The 22,070-nt window shown below is 52.4% G+C and overlaps 1 protein-coding gene across 1 annotated transcript in view; it reads left to right on the forward strand.

The window, feature by feature from the left end:
• The first annotated feature begins 215 nt into the window (after nt 1-215).
• The window catches only part of PCDH19 (protocadherin 19), a 59,805-nt gene continuing 37,950 nt past the window's right edge, over nt 216-22,070 (forward strand). Inside the window, exons 1-2 of the mRNA XM_087749095.1 lie at nt 216-2,369; nt 5,420-5,747. Coding sequence (XP_087605221.1) covers nt 229-2,369; nt 5,420-5,747 — 2,469 coding nt within the window. The 5' untranslated portion in view covers nt 216-228. The remainder of the gene's footprint in view (nt 2,370-5,419; nt 5,748-22,070) is intronic.

Consider the following 22,070-nt stretch of genomic DNA (forward strand, 5'->3'; position numbering starts at 1 on the left):
CGCCGCCGCACGCCATGCCCGGCCCATCCGCGGCGCCGCCGGCTCGGAGCGCCTGAGCAGGCGGTTTTGGCGTGGGCGCGGGGGACCGCGGCTCCGGTGCCCGCACCCGCCCGCCCGCCGCCGCCGGGGCAGCCCGGCGGGCGCTGCCCGCATGAGGGCGGCGGGCCCCTGAGGCGGGCGGCCAGCGGCCGTCGGGGCGCGGCGCGGCGGCCGGAGGGGGCGGCGGCGATGGGGGCTCTCCCGGCGCTGCTGGGGGCCGCCTTGCTGTGGGCCGGCGCCGGGGCCCTCGTCAACCTCAAGTACTCGGTGGAGGAGGAGCAGCGGGCCGGCACGGTGATCGCCAACGTCGCCAAGGACGCCCGGGACGCCGGTTTCGTGCTGGACCCCCGACAGCCCGCCGCCTTCCGGGTGGTCTCCAACTCGGCCCCTCACCTGGTGGACATCAGCCCCGGGTCGGGGCTGCTGGTGACCAAGCAGAAGATCGACCGGGACCTGCTGTGCCGGCAGAGCCCCAAGTGTGTCATCTCGCTGGAGGTAATGTCCAGCTCCATGGAGATCTGCGTGATCAAGCTGGAGATCAAGGACCTCAACGACAACGCGCCCAGCTTCCCTACCGACCAGATCGAGCTGGAAATCTCGGAGACGGCCAGCCCCGGCACCCGGGTGCCGCTGGAGAGTGCCTACGACCCAGACTCGGGCAGCTTTGGTGTGCAGAGCTATGAGATCACCCCCAACGACCTCTTCGGGCTGGAGACCAAGACGCGGGGCGATGGGTCCCGCTTTGCTGAGCTGGTGGTGGAGAAGAGCCTGGACCGCGAGACCCAGTCCCACTACAGCTACGTGATCACGGCGCTGGACGGTGGTGACCCGCCCAACTTCGGCACGGTGGAGCTCAGCATCCGCGTCATCGACTCCAATGACAACAACCCGCTCTTTGAGGAGCCGGCCTACACCGTCAGCGTGCCTGAAAACGCCCCGCCGGGAACACCGGTCATCCGCCTCAACGCCTCCGACCCGGACGAGGGCACCAACGGCCAGGTCCTCTACTCTTTCCACAGCTACGTCTCCGAGCGGGCCCGGGAGCTCTTCCAAATTGACCCCCAGAGCGGCCTCATCACGGTGAGCGGTGCCATCGACTACGAGGAGGGTCACGTCTACGAGCTGGATGTGCAGGCCAAGGACATGGGGCCTAACTCCATCCCTGCCCATTGCAAAGTGACCATCAGCGTCCAGGATGCCAACGACAACCCGCCCCTCATCAACCTGCTCTCTGTCAACAGCGAGCTGGTGGAGGTGAGCGAGAACGCCCCACCAGGGTACGTCATCGCCCTGGTGCGGGTCTCGGACCGCGACTCCGGGGCCAACGGGCGGGTGCAGTGCAAGCTCCTGGGCAACGTGCCTTTTCGGCTCCAGGAGTACGAGAGCTTCTCCACCATCCTGGTGGATGGGCGGCTGGACCGGGAGCAGAGGGATCAGTACAACCTCACCATCCAGGCCAAGGACAATGGCGTCCCCTCCCTGCAGGCCACCAAATCCTTCACCGTCAAGATCACTGATGAGAATGACAACCATCCCCACTTCTCCAAGCCCTATTACCAGGTCATCGTGCAGGAGAACAACACCCCGGGGGCCTACCTCCTCTCAGTCTCAGCCAGGGACCCCGACCTGGGCCTCAATGGTAGTGTCTCCTACCAGATCGTGCCCTCCCAAGTCAGGGACATGCCTGTCTTCACCTATGTCTCCATCAACCCCAACTCTGGAGATATCTATGCTTTGAGGTCCTTCAATCATGAACAGACAAAGGCCTTTGAGTTCAAGGTCTTGGCAAAAGATGGGGGTAATCCCTCTCTGCAGAGCAATGCCACTGTCAGGGTGATCGTCCTGGATGTCAATGACAACACCCCCGTGATCACGGCCCCGCCGCTGGTCAACGGGACCGCGGAGGTGTACATCCCCAGGAACGCGGGGGTCGGCTACTTGGTGACAGTGGTCAAGGCGGACGACTATGATGAGGGTGAAAATGGCAGACTTTCCTACGAAATGGTGGAAGGAGACAGAGGATTTTTTGAGATAGACCAGGTCAATGGAGAGATTAGGACCACCAGAGCCTTTGGGGAGAACGCAAAGACAGCCTACGAGCTGATCGTGGTGGCTCACGACCATGGAAAAACATCTCTCTCAGCTTCCGCCTTGATTTTGATATACCTGTCTCCAGCCCTGGATGCCCAGGAGTCCATAGGATCTGTTAACCTCTCCCTGATTTTCATTATTGCCCTGGGGTCTATCGCAGCCATTCTTTTTGTCACCATGATCTTTGTGGCAGTCAAGTGCAAAAGGGATAACAAGGAAATCAGGACCTATAACTGCAGGTAAAGACATCTTTGTTTCTGTGCACCTGCCGGGTCTGCTTTGATTTTTGCCATCACAGTTACTTTTTCTATTTGCTGCTGTGTACTTGGGGGGGGTGGTGTTAAATTTGCTTTAGCAACAAAAGTGAGGTTCGCGTCTCTCTAAGGAAATTTCCTGCTAAGCTTTGAAAAATTGTTCCCTGGGAGGAGAGCAGAAATCCGTGCCGAGTAACGAATCGACTTAATTGTGCGGCTTGACAATCTGTTGCAGCATCCCTGATTTTACGTGCTCCGTCGCAGGAAGGGGGGAGAACAGTTTTGCAGCGGCACGGCCGGTTCCCGCGGGCAGCCCCCCCGTCCCCCATGCAGCCCCCCGGCCTTGCGAGGGGGGAAAGCCCCCCCAGCCCACCGCAGCATCCCGGCAGCCGACGGGGCGAGCGGCCGCGGTGGCATCCGTAAGCCCTCGCTCGCCGTTCAAAAGAGCTATTGTGCACCCGATGCGGCTCCTCGCCACGGCTGACGATGGGGCCAAATGGATAAAATAGTGGCGAAAATCACCCGGTTGCCCTCGATGCGCAGCTCCAGCTCCCGGCGCGGCCAGTTGGGCTGGGAACGATGGGGTGAGGGAGGATTTTTGCAGCGCTGCGTTATTTTGCCCTGGCTGAATGCGTGCTCCCGGGTCCGAAATGCCGGAGGGGAGGTCAGCCCTGCGCCCGGAGCCGCTGAAAGGCTGATAGGGGAAATCCAGTCCCCTGAATATGTAACAGCCCGGCGATTATTGTCTCTCTTTTACTATTCTCTGTGTTACACAAGTTAGGAGACAAATGCTAACCACACATGAATATCAATCAGATGCCATAAAAGAGCAGCTGCAATGCCTCATAAATGGTTTAATCCTGTTACTAGTGAAATAGCCATGACTTCTCCATTCCTTCGGCACTGAGTCGTTTCAGAGGGGAGGGATGGAAATTAATTTTGCTCTACCTTGGAAACGCACGCTGGCCCCCGGCAATTCTGCGGCGCAGGGGGATGTGCAGTCTTTGAAGTTTTATTTACGCAGAAATAATGCCGGAGAGTTTGGTTTTTACACCCCGTTTTCACAGCGTAAAGTGCATTTATAAGCCTTTTTGCTCGATGGGGGAAAAATCATCTGCAAATAAAGGTCGGTCTGTGCTGTATTATGGGATGTCTAGCTTCAAGTGAAAGCTCATAGACCAGATTTCTTGCCAGCTCAGTCCATTAAACGAGAATACGACCTGAATGGATAAAAATCATGTCGTGGCGGTGCCCCTAACAGCTCCACACATATGTATAAGCCCTGGGTTTACTGCGATGGCTTAGGGATTAATGAAGTGCAGTTTAATTAAATAATTGGTCAATAGAGAAGGGACAGCAAAATGAATGCCTGCAGGAAATAATTGGGCTCTCGCATTGCCAAACTTAAACATTTAGGTAAACAAAGCAATTAAAGCTTCATCAAGCATTGTTAGACGAGTCAGCAGCATATAGATTGTTGGCACAACAGAAACCCCTGCCTTCCCCTGATTTATTTGCACGCTCAGGGGGACGCACGGGCTGTTATCAGCGTGCATCTGAGCAGGAGAAGTCAGCTGCAGAGGTAGGGCAGCTCCAGGTAGGCTCGGCAGCGGCTGCGACCATGGGGCGCCCTCTCCCCGCGCTGGGTGCGTCCCTTTGGGCTTCGCCAGCGCCTTGTTTTAGAGGTTCTTCACAACAGCTGCTGGAGAGCCTTCGTAAAATGTGTTAATTTATGAGGGACATAAGGTTATATGAGAGCTGTTTGACTTGGTGGCATTTTCATGCTCAGGCAATTAGCTTTCTGGAACAAGAATATTTGTCCAATATTTGCCTTTCTAGATAAACTGTGTTATTTATTCATCCCGTTATTTCTGTTGCAGCTATTGGATTTTTTTATCTTTTTTTTTTTTTTTTTTTTTTTTTTTAAATACTGCTATCATAACAAGAAGAGGAGCAAAGTCCTGACTTTCAAATGTGTATTTCTGACCGTGGGTAGCATTTGATGTGCTTCCCTGGGAAATACCGAGCTGCCCAGCGCTGTGCATGGACAGATTCATCTGTGGGGCATTGGCTGGGGCTGTGTTGCTCCCTATGGAAAGAGGAGCCACAGTGACTCTGAGCCGAGCATACCCAGTTAATGCAAGGTGCAGTCCTATTTGTCATTATTTGCTCGGGTGGTGTTTTACGATAACTTTTTTCCTCCGGTGTTTTGCAGAAGGCATTCAAGGCACTTCATCAGTTGATTCTTTTGGCAGGTGGGAAGCGAAGAGGGAAAGAAAGGCAGAGAAAAACAAGCTTGCAGTAAAAAAAAAAAAAAGGTCAAAAAGGATCATTTCTCTTTGCAAAACACAGTTGTTGTTCTCCGATTTCTAGAAGACGAAAACGTTTCCCAGCAGAAGGGGGTGTGCGTGTCGGGGGGCGAGGGAGGAATAGGATGCAGTTGGAGAAAAGGTTTCAAGTTATCAGGTATTATCGGGAGATAGTCAAAATACCAGCAGTTTGGATAGATCATTAATAAACAAACAGCCTTTGGAGTGTGAGAGAATAGAGCTTGCCAGCTAGGACTGCTTCTGGGTCTGCCTTATTTACTGCTGTGGAAAATGAAATGGGAAAAAAATCCGCTATTCATTTTGAATTTTCATTACGGGGACCAAATTAAATCACTTCAAAAATCCTTATTATGCATGGAAATGAATGCAGGTACCCTTTTCAGTTCATGGATTTTAACATCTCCATTTTTCTGTTCTGTAGGCTGGACTTTACTCCTAGTAACTAAATATCAGCAATTATAAACACTAGAGAAAAGCAGAGGCATTCTCCCTTCCCATTATTTTTCATATTTGACCTGAAAGCATTATGCATATGAAAATAAGCTAAAGACCGTGTCGTGCCACCAGACCCAAAACATGATGTAATGTGCATGACTAAGAAGCCTACATGGAGATGGGGGCCAAGCCCTCCGGGTTTCTGCATGTGTATTTAGCGGGGCAGGATTCGGGATGCTCTCAGCTAGTCATTTTCTTTCTGTCCCCCAGAATCGCAGAATACTCCTATGGGCATCAAAAGAAATCAAGCAAGAAGAAGAAAATCAGCAAGAATGATATCCGCCTGGTACCGCGGGACGTGGAGGAGACGGATAAAATGAACGTTGTGAGCTGCTCCTCTCTCACTTCATCCCTCAACTACTTCGACTACCACCAGCAGACCCTGCCGCTGGGCTGCCGCCGCTCCGAAAGCACCTTCCTCAACGTGGAGAGCCAGAACAACAGGAACGCCGGCTCCAACCACATTTACCATCACACCTTCACGGGGCAGAGCCCCCAGCAGCCCGACCTCATCATCAACGGGATGCCGCTGCCGGAGGTGAGTGCGGGCGGGCAGCCCGCGCGCCCAGGGCGTCGCTGACAGGTTTGCACATGGACCGCGGCGTGCGGGTCTTGGTGTAAGCGCTGCTGAAACGAGCGTCGAGCAAATGGGCAGTGGTGGTTTCCGTGTGTCCGACACCGGTTTCCGTGTGTCCAACACCCCGGGGTGAGGGAGCGATGGAGGACAGGCAGGGGGGAGCGGCGACCACCCAGCTTGTGGGTTCTGGGGCAGCCCCAACACGTGGTCGTGGGTGGATGTTTCACCCCCAGCCACTGCAGAGACCCCCCAGAAGTGCCCAGGCAGGGATGCCGGCGGGGCCGGCCAGGCCAGGCTGCCTCCGTGCTGCTGGGAGGCTGGAGGTGGCTGCTTTGCAAGTGGATTTTGAGTGTGGTGATCCTCAAGGGAAGAGACACTTGTTGCCTTCACAGGAGTTTTTTTAAAAGGTTGTTGAAAGTGGTGTTGGTGGCTGTTGCTCTGGAGGCAGCGGGTGGTGCTGGGGACATGGGCAGTGCAGGATGCCCGGTGTGACCGCCTGTACGCCTGCCCGGTGCTGTCCCCTCGCCGTGCAGGACGGGTGTGCAATGGCCGGTGCGGGAGGGATGTGCGGTATCTGCCGAAGGCAGGGAAAGGGGCCGCTCCGATCCACGCCATCCTCATCAGGTTCTTCTAATTCATCGGCTTTCCTGTACATCACAGGCATCATTTAATGTTGCTTGTTTGTCTCTCTTTGAATTATTGTTTGGTATTAAGCAAAACAATCAAAGGTTTGTCATGTTTCCTGCTTTGAACGGAATAACAAAGCTGAAAAAGCAGCTAAAATATTTATGGCTTGCTCTGTTTTGCGTTCAGTGTGCTAGTGTAAATGCAAAACGATGCTGCTGAAGACAGTGGAGCTGCTTCAGATTTATACTTGCGCTATGGAGAGCAGAGCCTGGCCCTCTGCGGGAGTCTGCAGGGCTGCTGGAGAGGGCTGGTGCCGGCGGGCCTGATCCTGCAGCGTCTGTACTGGCAAAACGCTCGTTGAACCCTGGTGTTTAACCTCCGCTAAGGCTGCAGAACCAGCTCCCGAGAGGTCATGTATGGGTGTCGGCCCAGTTTTGGGGTGCTCCCAGCCCAAATGCCGGTCGCTCAAAGCAGCTTTTAATGACCAGACGGTCGGGAGGGGGTTGTCGGGATCTTCGTGACAGATCGTGGGCACTTAGCCGCCTTTGGCCCAGCCTCCGTTTCGAGCCTCTCCTGCCCTGACACATGCAGGCTCCTCACCGTATGGCATTGCCTTTTCAAGGTTACCTGCTGCAATGCTGTGAGGAGGCAACTTCTGCACGGGTGCACCAGTACAGCCCAGTGCAGCTGCCTGTGGTTGTGGGGCCAGGACCCTACCTGCGTTCGGGAGGGTATGGCGGGGGCAACCAAGCGCTGGTGCCGAGAATTAAAGCTCAATTTAACTTCTCTTGTCGGTTTAAAAGCCATAATAGAGTTTCTTAGCAATAACTGAATGGGAATGACCTGGATATAAGCACTCATATGTTCTACTTGCATGTATCCAGCCATAGAGCTGAGCGGGCTCTGCTCTCCCAAATGTCTCGATGAGGAGAGGCAGGGACTTTGCATCTGAGTCTGGATGGGAGCAGCCTGGGATAAGCCTGTCCCTGGCCAAGTAGGGCAGAAGAGCTGCTGCTGAAGCCGCCTGCTCCTTCTGCTGTGCCCGGGCAGGCCGGGGGTGGGAAACACCACCCTTCGTGTATTAGGGGATCTCCATCGATGCTCAGATTTGCCTGTGCTCTTTGCGGAGTACCAGTTGGGGCTCAGGGTGCCCAGCTGCCTGGGGGACGCATCCCGAGGTTGTGGGTGACCAAAGCTGTTGGGATGCTGGGGGCAGTGATCCCTGAGGAATTCCTGCCTTCCTGGAGCTGTGTCATTTGGAGAGGGGTCTCAGGCGTGTTTCTGGCTGGTGCTTTGCTAAGGGCACCGAGCAGTGGAGCACCCTGTCAGCCTGTGATTCACTGCCACAGACGAAATTCAGTCATAAAATCCATCACACGTCAGCATTAGCCAGAAGTGTGTGCTGGCAGCGGGAGGTCTGCGGTGCCGGGGAGGAGAGAAGGACCATTGGGAACATCATAGCTCAGCTGATAAAGTTAACAGGCAGCTGCAGGGAGAAGGCGGTGCTGCCCACGTTCCTCCCCGACACAGCGGTTAGCCTGGGGTCCGGCAGGATGGGCTCTCCAAAGACCCCCACCGCCTTGTGCACCCTCGCGTGAGGGAGCCGGGATGCTTGTTGCTTCTCCCCATGCCTCCAGCTCGCCCCATTTCCCCATCGCTCGTGCAGGTGGGATGCACTGCGATGAGCTGGTACCTTGCCTGGAGATATACGTTTGTCTCTTGTAACGAGTGCCATGGAGTGTCAGCTCAAACCGTGCCCTCCAGCAGCCCTGCAAGCACGCAGGAGGGCAGCTGGCGGCTCTCTGGTCCTGCTAAGGGCCCAGCAGCTCTCGGGTGGGTGCCCTCGGGGAGAGCAGCATGTCCTGGCAGGGGCCTCCTCGCTCCCTGGGGATGCTTTTGGACAAAAGGGCAGGGCCAGGGCACGGGGAGGAGAAATCCCAAATGGAAGTTGCTTGGAAGTTTGGTTTAGGGTGGGAACTTTTCTTTTTTTTGGCAGGGAGCCTCTGTGTAATGCTTCCAGCTGTTGTAAGGGAAGTTATCCCGCTGGTGTTGTGCATTCAGCTGGCTCCTAAAAATCCTGAGGGTGAGGAGGCTCAGCAGTGACCAGAGGGACAGCCCTGTCCTGGCACACAGGGTGACACAGAGACTCCATAAAAGATGCTTCCATGGAGCTTCCAAGGAGCATTGCAGCCTTGTACCCACCATAGCCTGTCGCTGCCTTAGCAGGTGCTATTGGTGTGATGATATGCTTATAAAGTATGCTGTTGGTACACCTCCAGGTGATGATGATTTAATAAATTAAATTCCTGCCCAAGCCTGGAGTTTCCAGAGCCAAACCATTCCTTGCCGTGCATCCAGCGGGACTTTGCCTGGGCTGGTTTAAAGCACCTCCAGTGACGAGGCTGCTGGCATTTCCCCTGGGAGCCTTTACGAGGTGTCGGCATCAGGGAGATATCGCTGCTGCTCCACCTGGGAGTGACTTTTCCTAATGGGAAGGCAAAGCATCGGTTGATAAAAGATAAAATATGGAGGTAAACGTGTCGCCGGCGGTGTCGCTTAGCATATGATGGTTGTGTCTGGGAGTAAGCGATTGCTTCTGCAGATGCACGCTGTCCGAGCAGCAGTGGGTTTGCAACGTAGCTGGTCTTTAATGTGAGGCTCATTTACTTTAACAGTCAGGAACCTTGAAATAAAAGTCCCCAAGGATGGGTTGTTTGTGGAGCTTCAGGAGCTGTTTCCTCCGCACCGTGGCAGCGGTACGTGTGGTGGCAGGTCTTGGGGCTGGCGGTGCCGTGCCGGTGGTAACTGGGTTCGTCGGTGCTCCCCGCCTTTCCCTGCTGATCCAGAAAGAATCAAACAGCGGCGTCTGTGGGGCTGCAACCCCACTCTGAGGATGCAAAAAAGGTGTGAGACAACCCTTGAAAAGCTTTTCCCTTCAGGTGGGAGCCAGGCTCGGCTGCCGGCTCTGCTTGTGCCAGGGCACGGCTGCCAAGAGAGCATCAGGAGGCAGCCAGGGGTGTCCCGGGGGGATTCCTGGCCCCACTGGGGTTTGGTGGTCCCTTGGGTGCTGGGGTACCACTTGGGGACCCCTGCCCATGGCCTTTTAGCATCCTCGTGGCTGTAGGCAGCGGTGGCAAAAAGCATTTGCGAGCTGCTCTGGTGATCGTGGCTGACAGCGGGAGGCTTGGCCCCCGTTAGTAGTTCGACTTGTTTTGCAGAAGGGAGAGTGGGACATGTTGGAGCTGCAAGGGCATTGCCGGTCAGAGGCTTTGCTGCTGCCGAGGGCTTTTTTTTTCCTTCCTGCTGAGCCGGAGGAGAAGTCAGCTTTGAAACCAAAAGGGCTTGTTGTCAGGTTTTGCATGTATATTACTGGAAGTTGTACCAGGAGATTAAAAATCAAAATTAATAGGAGCCATTAGGCAGCTTCCTTGATAAAAATGCACATTGCATTGGGGTGGTGTGGAAAGCGGTCTGAATGCCGAGCCGTTGAGGATCCCCGGGACACGACTTGCATGTAGAGCAGCCACCCTTGGGTAACACTTACATGCCTGGATTTTGACTTCATGGTTTTAAAAGAAAACAATGTGCGTGTAATGGCTGCGCCTGTGTTTCAGAGACAGTTTTACATCCAAAATCTGCGCCGCTTTGGGAAACGGTGCCGAAGCATCGTGTGCTGCCCTGGGATGGGGAGCATCCCCCGGGACACGGTGGCTTGCTCTGCACCTCGGTCTCAGCCGGGACCACAGTGGTGACCGGTCCCCGGCAGGACCCAGCGTGGGAGAGGCGAGAAGGTGTGAAATGGGAGTGGGCGAGCCTTGTTTGAGAGGTTGGGTGTCCAAAGATGGAATTAGCTTGGAAGTTCAGGATTGACTCTCTCTGGGGGTCCGGGATGGCTCCGTCGTGGCGGCGGCAGGGAAGGGAAGCAGCAGCGCTGCCGTGGCACCGTGAGCGGGGTGTGGATCAGGCGTGGCCTTGCTCTGGTGCTGCTTCGGTAGGTCCCGCTGGAGAAGGTCGAGGTGGAGCAGCCACTGATCCAGCAGGACTCGAGTCCTCCGGGGACCCGTGTGCCCTACGGCTCCCAGACCCGGCCCTGGCCCCGGCGCCAGGAGGGTCATGGCCATGGCGATCCGCTGCCTCCTGAGCTGGTGGCCACCATCAGTAAGATGGGGAATTACTGGTTTTAGTGATAATCCTGGTCTAATCCCCCAACCTTGATACACTCCCGCGTAATCCTCACTCACACTGATTTCGTTTGGGCTCCTCGTGGCAGCGGGGATTATTTGAGCGAGCAACAGTTGCAGGATAAGGCCCTGTTGGTTTCAGATATGCTTTTTACTACCTGGAAAGCGTTCTCCTCGCTGTAGGAAATGGTTTTCTAAGCACAATAGAGCAATTTTCGTTTCAGGCAGCACCGGCAGTTTTTGCTCTGGCTATCTGGCGGTGTTAACTAAAGCACATTTCTACAACACACAAAGATTTTTGTTTTGTAAGAAATGAAATCAGTGTGGCTGTTCCTCTTTCTCTGTCGTTTCTCTACTTGTCAATTCTTTCTTCCCCTCCAGCTTATCCTCCTCTTCTCCGCTAGCCTTAAAAAGCCCCCGAAGTGTCTGTTATAATCACATTTTGTGTGTTACAACCAGAATGAATGTACTCACTTTAATATGCTGGGTTTGAGGAAATCAGTTTCTGTCTGGTATAACAGACAATTTGTTATAAACCATGCCATTTAGAAGTGAAGGGCCTTGCTTTAGTGTAACGCTGGGGAAACGTCATGATACATAATTGGAAGGGATTTGGCTTGCTTCTGAGTAATACTCTGTATAGAGCAGGGGGAAAAAAAAGGAGATAATTTCCAACCCGGAGAAAGTTTGCGGTGCTGAGACACGCCAGGCTGTTGAAATAAGGCTTATTTTCAGCAGAGATAATAATTAAAGCATTATCAGCGATGATGTTCGACTAGTCGGAAGGCTGACTTCGCAGCGAGCGTTGCCAGTCTTGTTTTCTCCTTGGGAGGTCACTGTAACTCAGCACTTTTTTGTGCCTGCGATGCGCACCGCCATGGGTAAGCACAGGTCACGGCTCTCCTTAGTGCTTCTGCGTTTCTGTCCCTCTGCATCCCTGTCTGGGAGCTAGCGACAGCCCTTATTCTCCGAGAGCCCACCGAAGAGGAGTGATGCTTTCGGCTTTAGATAGTGACTGGTTATCGCCTCCCTGGGGAAAGCTCACCAGTCCCTGCCTGGGCAGCTCCCGGGGACCAGAGCCTGCGGGGTGGGAACCCCAAACCTCCCCCCACGCTCTCCCCATTCACTCCAAATCTGCCCCAAAATTGCAAGTCCCAGTAAATCCCTCGGCTCAACTGCTCCCGAAGTGTTTTGTGTATCGCTGCACGTTCCCTGACCTCTCCGAGCATCGGAGGCCGACATAATGGAGATCAGCAGCTCCATTTCGAGGTCAGCCTAACCAAATTATACATCTCCTAATGTAATCACTCCAAGCTCTCCGATTGGAAAAATTCATTTGAATACCTTGCAACAGAGGTAAATACACCAGCTCTCAGTCATGTTTAACCACGTCTCTCATTGATGGCCATGCTCGCTGTGCTGTGTCTTGGGGGAGCCTGTAGTTCAACATGCTTTGGCTTTTGTATCCGTGATATGAGGCTGCGACCCTGTCCCATCCCTTCTTTGGGTTTTCCAAGGGTTTTCCAGCCTGCAGTGGGGTCCTGGCTGGGTGGGACCAAGGGGTTTTTGCTGCAAGGGTCCGTGGAGGAATTAAGGCTGGTGTGGGATGTGGCGGCAGTAGCCAACCTGTATTTGGGAGTAAAACCCCTCTCCTCTGATGGCAAGGCCTATAGATAATAACATAATGATTGTATTGTTATATATTACATACTGTATGTTATATATCATATATTATCTATTATATACTCCATGCTATATGATATATACAACATATTGATGAGGATATAAAAAGTGTGTATGGAATTATTATGTATTGTACCTAATTATGTAAATAAGTATATAATATGTCATATAACCATATATATCTCTCATTTGTTTTTATGCTACTGGTTTGGGTGTTATGGTTCACTTTTACTGAAAGTAGAGAGACTTGTCTTTTTTTCCTTTTAGTAAATTTGAATTTCTGATGCACAGCTCTTACTTGTTGAGTCTTTAAAAAAAGGTTCTGCCCCTATATTTACATGCCAGATAAGAATTTTCCCTTAAATTGGGAAAGATTTATGGTAAGTTTTTTTTTAAATTACATCAAAAGGGTGGTCTTGCCTGCTATTTTTGGCCTTTCTTGTAGTAGTTTCCAAATTAGCTCCTGTTGTATTGAGCGATTTGAACTCTGTGGTTTCTCCCTGTCGTTCACTTTGCATGAAGCACACGCTGCATGCAAAGGCATCGTTAAGGCCAAGCGGTCGCCTTTGAATAGCCTTGTGCGCATCTGCTCGGCTCCCTGGAAGAGCTGTATTTTCCAGCTCCCATCTCCTGAAGTCCCTCCTGAGGGCTTTGAGCCAGAGAAGCTCCTCAGCCAGGTGCTCTCCCAGGCTCCAGCCCTCACCGAGGGTGCCCCGCTCAGGTCTTTCCTAAATTCCCATCAGCCGGCAAGGGCAGAGCCCTGCCTGCTCTGCGGCCCCTGCCTGCCTCCATCCGTGGGCTCTGCCTGCAGGCTCTCCAGCGATGAGCCCTCCATCTCTCCTGGGAGACCTCTCCTCTCGCCCCTCTGACGGCAGCTCCCACTCTCGTGCGAGGGCTCGGATGGGGGGACCCCCAGCCCTGCCCGCTCCCCCTTCCCTGCCAGGCTGCCTACGGGGCTGGGCACAGCCTTGCTTCAATAAATGATTAGATATTGTTCCCAGTAGAGGCTATAGTTGAGTTCCAATCATTTTCTGTTAATTAAAATACAGGATGGTCTTATTTGTAGCATAAATAGTTGTAATCTGTGTACTTATAAGTGTAATTATAATTTAAATTAGAGCGTGCTCTGAATTGGCGATGGATGGGGTGCTCCGCAGGCAGCGCTACCCTCCCAGGGCTGCGGTACGGGTTGTCTCCTGGGGTCCCCCGCAGTCCCGGTCCCCACCGTCCCCAGGAGAGCATCGCCCAGGGCTCAGCAAAGGGACTTTGAGGCTGTTGATGGCTCCCAGTTTCACCGTTCTTGTTGGGGCAGAGCTTGCCCGTGGCACCCGTTGGAGGGTTTGCCAGAGAAGAGACCGCAGCATCGTTGCTTTGGTGTCTCCCGCTAGTTTCTAGTCTAAATTTGGAAGGAAGTAATGGCTTATGTCAGCCGGACAAGTGATTAGTACTTAGCCTTGACGTGACTCCCTGTTTAACATGGAATTACGGTGAGTTCTCGTTAGGCTGGTGAAGGCTTGAGTGCAGCGACTGCTAATGCTGCAGCGGGCAGATGTGCATCGCAGGTATTGCAGTTCATCCACCCTCTGATGGAGACCCTCGGCACGCTGCAGGTAACCCCAGCCGCTCCTCCTCCTTACACCCAGCACATCGTGGAGGTCTGGGATAAATAGCGTAGGTCTGTGCGTGTTGGAGCCGTGTGGGTGAGGTCCTCGTCTCAACGCCCTGTTGGCCACCGGAGATCTGGACGTGAATCCTTCATGGTTCTCACGGGGATCTGGAGCTTGTTGGATTATACCATCTTTTGTAATGGCAGGTGTATGCCACAGGGCAGGTTTTAAAATTCCTGTGTTGGTGGATTGCATTAACCCATCCTAAGTCAGGTATGTAAAATTCCATTAAGCGAAAACCCTCTGGCATTTTCTCACCCGTGCTCGCGCTCTGCAGGCTATGCTAATGTAGTGTGTTTGCTCATCTATTAGGAGGATGATGGCTTTAAAATAATAACATTTATCTTTGGCAGCAGACCTACAATAGTGCATGCCGAGTACAATTTTGTGAAAGGCTCTGCAGATGTTGCCTCATTCAATCTGGGTCAAAAAGAGTGCTTAGAATCATAAAGGTTAGAAAGAGATCAAATAATTTGGCGGTTTTATTGCTGAATAATGTACTTGGAAAATATCATTCACCATTATTAGACTAAGTGAGTACAGAAAACACAGGACTCAATAATAATTTCTCAGTATTGGCTGATTTTACTGTTTTTATAATGTAGCTAAATTCCCTGTTATTGATTCTAGCATTGATTATCGATCTGGAAATCTAAATGTATGTGCTGGTGGGAGCACACAGGAGTCGGACAATTAGGGAATAAGGCTTCTGCACCTCCCTGCAGTGCCTGGCAGCGGGCAGCACGCCCGCAGGGCAGGTTGATGATATTTTTGGGGAGCTGTCAGGGTTTTGGGAGCTGTCTTCACAAACGAAGATGAAAAACCCATTTTATGTGTGTTCTTTTCCATGCCTGCGAGCTTATGTAAACTTGGTCATGCAAATCCAGATGGGCTGGGACGCCGGCACCGGGATGGGGGCTCGGTGCCCGCGCCTGCAGCTCCCGTCACCTGCTCCCTCCTGGACTTTTCATATTCAGATTCACATCTGGATGCTCTGGCAGGGACCCAGCTTCAGTGACATTTAGTAATCAAATCCGCACGGCTGTTGGCTTAGAAACAGCATCCGAACCTGTCTGCCCGGTGAAATGCTTTTCCAGACGTTTGCAAGCGGTTCCTCTGCTTTCTTGTTCAGCCCCCACCATGGCTGTGTCCCCTGTCTGGGGGGAAATACCACGCTCGGGCTGAGATCCTTCCCCGTACATCAATTAATTGCAGGGGTTGGATTAGTGAGAGACCAAAGCCATGGTCCCATGCGGGCTCCGCATCCCATGGTGAGCCCATGGACCAGAGCCGGCAGCATCTCTGTGGGAGTCACGGGCTCCCGCCGGGCTGGGGCTTCCTCAGCCGTGCGATGGATTCCTTTGTTCCGAAAAAAAAGATGAATTTTGGAATATGTTCATCTCTTGTTCTCCACACTTAGTTGTTGTCAGCATTAATATGCCATTAACACATGCTCATTAGGAGGAGAATGATTATACCCTGCAGAATATGGGGGAAACCTTCATTAGGCACTAACATATTGAACTGAGCTGCAAACTTCACTTGGGAAAACCGGGGAAGGTTCTGCTCGGCATCAGGTTTCCCTGATTTCTCCTTGTTGGTCTGATAAAAGCACCTCATCTTCTAGCACGTGGTTTCGGCCAGGGCTGCGGGTGATGTGCAGGCGAGCCTGGGCTCAGGCTCCAGCACTGAAGTCCTTCTCGGGACTTCAAACCCATCTTCCCCCAGATCGAAGATGTCCTCATCAGAGCTTATTTTGGCACGCAAAGAGGACGTGAGCCCGCCTGCCCGCTCCAAGGGCTGCGCTGGCTCTTCAGGCTTAACGAGATGAAATCTCCGCAGAGCTGGGAGATGCTCCGGGAACAGATTTGTTGAGAAAGGAGGTGTCATTTCTACATCCTCGCTTTTCACACTGTAACGACATTTTAAGCGTTCATCTGGCCTTGCTGCCTCCAGTCTGAAGCCATAACCTGCCATGTGTGACAGGGCAATTGCTCGCCCCGGTAATGATTACAGCGGAGCCCAGCGTTGCTCCCTTGTTTGCTCGGTGCGTGGCAGCTCGAGGCATGTGCATGGTGCTCTCTTAAAGTCAATCAATAAGAATAATTGCAAGTTCAGGTGGGGGTGAGGAAAGACAGTGCTGTAGCAGACAAATATTTGCCGATTAAGACCCTGTTTACATGCAGATGCCTCTTGTGATAGGTAACAAGGGACAGACAATAAGGACCATATGTGGTATTTAATCAGAATTTATTCTAAATGGGGTGATTTCATAGATTTCCATGGAGCTGACAGCTGTCCTCCATTAAATGTGAGTGTGCTGCCTCTGTCCCTGCCCCTCTGCCCTGTCTGCCCCACAGTTTTGCAGGATTTTGCAGCATTGGCAGTGGGGCATTGCAGTCCCGTCCCCCCTCATCTCTGTGTAGGTGCAGCCAGAGGGAATTCCATGGATCCGTTTTCATCTACAAACCTCAGCAAAGGAAAAATGGCATTGGATGGGCCTGGATTTCCCATTGTGAAGGTGAACGAAAGCATAGCCACGTCAGGAGTGCAGGAAGGCACTGGGGGAGGTAGCCCTTTCTTCTCGTGCCTGCAGCAGCCTCAGGAGCAGCGATGCTGGGCTGAGCGATGCCTGCTGTCCGCAGGACAGCCAGCACCCATGGGATGTGCTGGAGCTGCAGCTGGTCGTGGGGAGACCCAAACCAGAGGTTGGAGGGTTTCTTCCTGCAGAGATGGAGACAGAGAGGGCTGGAGCTGCCCATCCCTGGCTCATGTTGCCTTCAACCCCTTTGATGTTGATCCTGAAACCTAATAATGGGGAAGTACAACCAAACAAGAGAGGTGAACTGTGGTTATCTGTCATTGAAGGGGAGGGAAGTGAGGTGGCGAGGTGAGGTACCAACATGTGACAGGCCAGGCTTGGAAGCTTTTCGGTGTCTACCAGTGCCTTCATTAGAAGTAGAGTACCATCTCTTGGCTTGTGGTGGCTGGACGAACGGACAGATGGACACCCTGACTGTTGAGGAGGCAGGTTGGTGGCCGTCCCAGCTTCACCCAGCTTCTTGGTTATTTCTCCTCTGACCTGAATGACTTCTCCTCTCAGCCCGCCGTGCTGTCCGCAGGCAGAGCAGCCACAGGCTCCCATCTAATCGCATCTCGCCACGTTGGAAACGTGGCTGCGTCCGTTTGCTGGATGCTGTGTGACTCATGTAATCACCATGCGAAATGCATCATTCATAAACTGTTTAGCGTGACCTTTTGTACAGTAGCACTAATTATTATTATCACAGAAGCCCAGTAAACTAGACTAGTAATTATCAGGGATTTATTTGAATGGACAGCTAAGCTATTCTTGGCAAGTTAGTCAAAGCAGTTGTCATGACAGCCACACAAATGTGTCTTATGAATTGGGTTAATTAGGGTAATTAATAACTGTTGTTTTGCCCTTTTTAACAAGGTATTGCCTAGACACTATCAAAAAATAGCAATTGTACCTAACAGAAATAGTCATCTTCTAGCAGCAACCTTCAAATCACAAAATCAAAGTAGTAAATACCCGTTGGGTTGTCATTTCGCAAAGCGACGTGTCATCCTTCTCCTTGCGCAAAAGCAGGGAGGAAAAGGCTCTGTTGTAATTTTTCTGCTGAGCTTCCCCTGCTGTGCAGTGTTATCTAGAGATTGATCATCATCATTATTGATAATATTATTATTTATTTTAATACCGTGCTGCTCCGAGCAGTTGTCGCAGAGGGATCTCTGCCGTGCCTGGCTCTGTGCGAGCGGTGAGGGCAGCCCCAAGGTGCTGGACCCACCGGTCGGAGCAGGCTCTGCAAGTGGCAGGACTTAAAGCCAACTTGAAAGTCGTGACTGTAAATTATTGTTGTTTTGCTGGTGCATCGTCACCATCCTCATCAGGATGGCTGGTGCCAAGCCGCTGAGCCCTCGCTCAGCAGAGCATCTGCTTCTTTCGAAAGAAGGGTTTTGCTGATTAAGTGGTTTTGGTTTTGTCATGGTTGTTGCCGATATTGAGTAATGGCGGTAACTAAAGCTCTTAATAACTAAGTAGCACTAAAGAGCCTCAAAAGGAAAAAAAAACCCATAGTCCCCATCCCAGGGAGCAGCCTGGGCACCCCCGACTGCCTCGTAGGGGGTTTGCAGCCTGCGATGGTGGCGGTCCCCGTCCCGCGGCGGTGGGCTGGGTGCTTGCCGGCACAGAGCACCCTCTCCCCGAGGGCTGCAAGATTTGGTGGTGATTATTAAAAATGGCCCAAGATTACAGATGCGACTGAGGGATATTATGTAAGTTTTGTAGAAAAATGACCTGAATAGATGAGTGAAGGCTCTGACTGGTTCTCCAGCTGCACCGAGCCCTGGCTATTTATATCACCTTTGGGCTTTCGAAGCCCTCTTTTAACTAAAGGTTATTTGATAACACACATCTTTTTAAAAGAAAAGAATAAAAAGAAAAAAGAAGAAGAAGTAAAGGAGGGGAAAAAACCCTAAAGAAAAACACCTTTGTGGAGAAGGTAGGGTTTTAATGAAGAAATATTTTACACCATTCTCCTACAACCTTAGGGCTAATAGCCTGGAACTGGTACTTTGGCTCCTTAAAAAGCCCAACAAGACAAGCCAATTACGGCCTCTGAAACATTTTTATTTTTAGTTCCTTGTAATAGCAATTCATCCTCGGCTATGGTACATTAACTGGAAGGAACAAGAAGTAGTAAGGTTTTGGCATCTTTGTAATAACCAACGGGCTGTGTTTACCAGGCTGTTAATAATGCGGGGTGGCTGTCGGGCAGGGGGAGCGGGCAGCCTGGGGATGGAGAGGGGCAGCCAGTTAGTGCTGGAGCAGAGATCCCCTAACTTGGCGAGCGCTTTATTATCATTTACTTCCCTACAGTTTATTCTGGGAGAAAACAGGTTCCTGTTGGGTGAAATTCCTCAGTTTCCCAGTGCCCCCGAGCTGGCAGCACGGCTCAGAGGGGAGGAAGGGCTCTGTGGAGGGTGCTGATGTGTCCCCAAGGATGCTGGAGCCAGTGTGGCACCTTTGGGGGGCAGCGGGTTTCGAGGAGAGCTGAGCCGGGCTGAACTGAGCCAGGCTTTGGATCCTGCTTCCCAGCCGGGGCTCTGCACGTGGTGCCGCGGCCGCCGATGGCAGCGGGGAGAAAGGCCAGTCCTGCTCAGGTTTGCAGCCAGTCTCATGGCCGCAGGGTTGTTTTGTGGGCTGGAGAGCTGTGTTTTCCTGCTCAAGTAGGGAAAAAAATTAAAACAGGGGAAAACTCTTTGATAAATAATTTTGTTGTGAGCAAAATTCCCTTGAGGGCTTAGTGCGGGAGCTGGCCGAGGCTATCCTGATTGCAAGCCTTCCCGTGCAATTACAGATAAACAATGTAAATGATAGCACGATGAGCACACGGGGCAGTGTTCTCCTCGGTTTTATTATCCGCCATTGCCGGGGAATTTTAGCTGAAGCCAGGCGGGAGCTGCTGGTGTGGAGGTTTCACTCCAGCGCTGGGTGTGGATGCGCATGGCTGTGTGCCGGGGACACGGGCTGGACCGGATCAGGCCTCCGGTGAAGCCGTAGGATGAAAAGACCTGTGGGGTGTGTAGGTGATAGGGGAAGCACTCGCTGCTTGTCCAAAAATCAGAAGAAATGGGGCTTGCACTGAGACATGGGGCAGGGCCAAGGTCCTTGTGTGCCCATCCTGCCCTCCCCGGCTGCTGCCGTGGGGCTGCTGCCTGCCACCGCACCGGTCTCGGTACCCCCGGCCAAATTTCTCCCCGCTAAGCCACAAAGCGGGGAAATCCTCTGGCTGCCGCTGCGAGCCCCCTCGCCCACCGCCCTGGGGTGCCTCGGGGGCTGTCCCCGTCTCCTCCGGGGTGCAGAAGCAGAGCGAGGTGCCCCCGTGCTGGCTGGGCACCAGCTGAGCCCAGCTGCCCCTTTCGGTGCCTGGCTCGTTTTGCCGTGCCCCCGCGCCCTCCGCCGCCCCGGGGCTTGTGCGCGCTCAGGGATGCAGCCGGCGGGGCGGCTGCCCGGGCATCCCGTCACTCCGATGTGCAGAGCTGGCAGTGGCATCTCACACCTTTGCTATTTTTAACTCATCTGCAATGATTTTTGGTTTTTCTTTTTCTTTTTTTACTTTTTTTTGCAGTGACAAATCTGTGATTTCTCCTGTTCCCTACAAAATGCATCGGTCTGACCTGCCGCTCCAGAAGGTGAATGACAAGGAGTTTTATTTAGCCCTAGCGATGGGAACATTTAAAAAAAGGTTCCTCTGTTATATTTGTTTTCATTCCTAATGGCAGGAGGCAGGGAAAGGACAGTTCTGAAAGGTTTTTTTAACAAACCTGTAAGTCATGCCCCATTACCCTGGGGCTGCTGATTAGATCCAGATTGTTTCTTGCACTGCTTAGGGAGGGGTGTAGTCCACGCTGGAAGCTGCATGCATGGATCCATTACACATCTGAAAGTCCCAGGCATAGGTGATGGGAAAAAACCCTTTTATTAGGTTTATTGGCTATTATATACCCACAGGGAATTTTCCTCGGCGTATCAAGGCAGCACCCCCGTGCAGAAGGCTGTGCCATGGGGGGCCGGCGAGCTCGGCCCCGTGCCCGTTGGTGGGCACACGGGAGGGAGGCATTGCCCCCCTGCCCCAAAATCCCTCCGATCCCAGCCCTGGGGGGGCCATGGGCAGCCTCCTGGCTGCTCACGGTCCAGGGAAGGCACTTGTATGCTCTCCCCTAGAAAGCATGCCCCCCTTTTGGGTCAGTATTTTGCTTCTCGATCGATTTTGGGGGGGGTGGTACCAAGCGGGGGCCTGCCCTGGCAGTGCTGCTGGAGGGACCCCTGTGCCATGGCCACCAAGAAGCTTTTGGGTTATAGATGCCATCTGAATGTAAGGCAGGGTTTTTATTATTGCATTTTTGCTTTTCATAACCATATGGTAGATTTCTGATATGTTGACAAATTCAAGCGGGTGACACTATTTGTGGCTTTCAGGAGTGTAATTATGGCTTCATTGTGTGTTGCCGCTCTCGGGATTCAATCTGGGTTTCAAATCCTATACCCTTTTTCGAAATCACATCACAGCAGCTCCTTTCCTCCTGCCTCCGATCCATTTTCAGACAAAAAATGACAAAGCCTGTATTTATTTGGGGAGGGACAGGAGTTCAGCGTGGATTAGTGGGCACGTCTGCGCCGTAATACAATCTGGTTTGATACTTCTGCTCATTCTGATGAGCGGGGTGATGCTAAAGGATGAACTCTCCCAGTGATTTCTCTGCAATGCTTTTTATTTCATCAAGAGAAAATGGAGGCTGGACTCAGTTCCTTCGGTGTTTAATAACGTCCATCAGAACCAAATGCCCTTTATTTAAGCTGCAGTAATAATTAGAGGGTCGGTGGTGTTAAGCAGCCATGGAGTCTGGCTCTGAGGAATGTTCATTGTGCCTCATTAAATTTGGAATTAGTGCTTAAAAGGTCAGAAATAAATATTCTGTTTATATTTCGGCAATAGTAAATCTAAATGGATGCTGTGTTTGCACATCCTCGTCTCTGCTCGTTCCTGCTGAACTGAGCGAGGCACCGCTCCATTTGGTTTAGGCAGCAATCAGAGTGTCTGCAAAAAAGCCCAACCCCAAACCAACCCTGGTTTCATTGATCAAGGGCAGGAAAATGATCTGCTGTATTACATCTAATTATAAAACATCAATATCAGATGCTAAATGCACTTATTTTTTCAGAGACACTATGTTGCTGGTTAACAGTTCGCAATCTCCTGTATTATAGGCTTTAACGGTGAGCTGGCGTACAGGGAGATGGCTGCAAAGGGAGACGCCGGAGGTCAGATCCTGTTAGCCTTTATTGAACTCCTCCAGGTGACTGGCTCTTAAATGTTTCTTAATAAGAGCTGAATTGCTTCACGTTTTCCTTCCGTCTTGCCTGGGGCTGTTGACACAGCAGAGGTGCATCCCTCTGCCCCTCTCCTCCGGCTTGTGCTCCAGTGCCCATGGAGTGGGCTGCAGCTGTTGACGGGGACCGGTGGCCAGCCGGGTCCTTTCCAAAGGCGCTGACCCCACGGGGGTCTCCAGGCCACAGCACAGCTCGGCTGTTGGAGGAG

The sequence above is a fragment of the Nipponia nippon genome, unplaced genomic scaffold, assembly GCF_047370975.1.
Source record: "Nipponia nippon isolate SJK-2023a ecotype South Korea unplaced genomic scaffold, ASM4737097v1 scaffold_12, whole genome shotgun sequence".
NCBI lineage: Eukaryota > Metazoa > Chordata > Aves > Pelecaniformes > Threskiornithidae > Nipponia > Nipponia nippon.